General features: G+C 70.9%; 1 protein-coding gene across 1 annotated transcript in view; it reads left to right on the top strand.

The window, feature by feature from the left end:
* Positions 1 to 233: 233 nt before the first annotated feature.
* Positions 234 to 759, top strand: part of NENF (neudesin neurotrophic factor) — a 9,808-nt gene continuing 9,282 nt past the window's right edge. The window contains exon 1 of the mRNA XM_069108752.1: positions 234 to 487. Coding sequence (XP_068964853.1) covers positions 314 to 487 — 174 coding nt within the window. The 5' untranslated portion in view covers positions 234 to 313. The remainder of the gene's footprint in view (positions 488 to 759) is intronic.

The following is a 759-nucleotide window of genomic DNA, read 5'->3' as shown; positions in this document are numbered from 1 at the left end:
CTCACACAACTAATAAAAAGCAGTCGTTCAGACTCTGCATCCGGTACGCCAGGCAGACACTAGCCAATTCCCCTTTCTGGGCCTCAGTTTCTCCAGCTGTGAGATATAGAACCGGAGGGGTAGGATTGGAAGGGCACTGGACTAGCTTGAAGTCTAAGTCCCTTCCAGCTCCAGGATGGGGCGGGGTTGAAAGCCGGCCCAGACCTAGGGTGGGGAGGTAGCGAGGGGCCGGGCTCGGGCTCGCCGGGCCGGGGCGGGGCTGGGAGGCTCGGGCTCTCCAGGCTCAGCCAGCCTGAGCCTCCCGCCCCTCACCATGGCGGCTCCGGGGCTGCGGAGGAGGCTTCGCCTCCAACAGTTTCTGCTGGCGGTGGTGCTGGCCTTGAACTTGGCCGCTGTCCGGGCCCAGCAGACGCCGCGCACCCCGGAGCGGGGGCCCCCGGTGCGGCTCTTTACGGAGGAGGAGCTGGCCCGCTACGGCGGGGAGGAGGTAGCAGACGGGGCGGGGCGGGGCGGAACTGGCCAAGGTGGCCTTGGGCACAGACGGACTGACCCGAGGACTGACGGACGGGCCGGCAGCTCAGCCCGGGGCTTCCAATCCTGGGGGGGGGGGGGGGGGGGGGGGGATGCCTCTTACGGCTTACCGTAAGATCGGAAGAGGGGGAGGGGGGGGGGGGGGGGGGGGCAGGGCGGGGGCCGAGGGGAGGGGGGGGGGGGCCGCCGGGGGGGGGCGCGGGGGGGGGGGGCGGGCACGATAACCGG

This window comes from Petaurus breviceps, unplaced genomic scaffold (genome assembly GCF_028583685.1).
Source record: "Petaurus breviceps papuanus isolate PSGF00001 unplaced genomic scaffold, PetGlider_PUasm1.0 90434, whole genome shotgun sequence".
Classification (NCBI taxonomy): domain Eukaryota; kingdom Metazoa; phylum Chordata; class Mammalia; order Diprotodontia; family Petauridae; genus Petaurus; species Petaurus breviceps.
The sequence above is the reverse complement of the archived record's forward strand: the minus strand, read 5'-3'. Positions and strand labels throughout refer to the sequence as shown.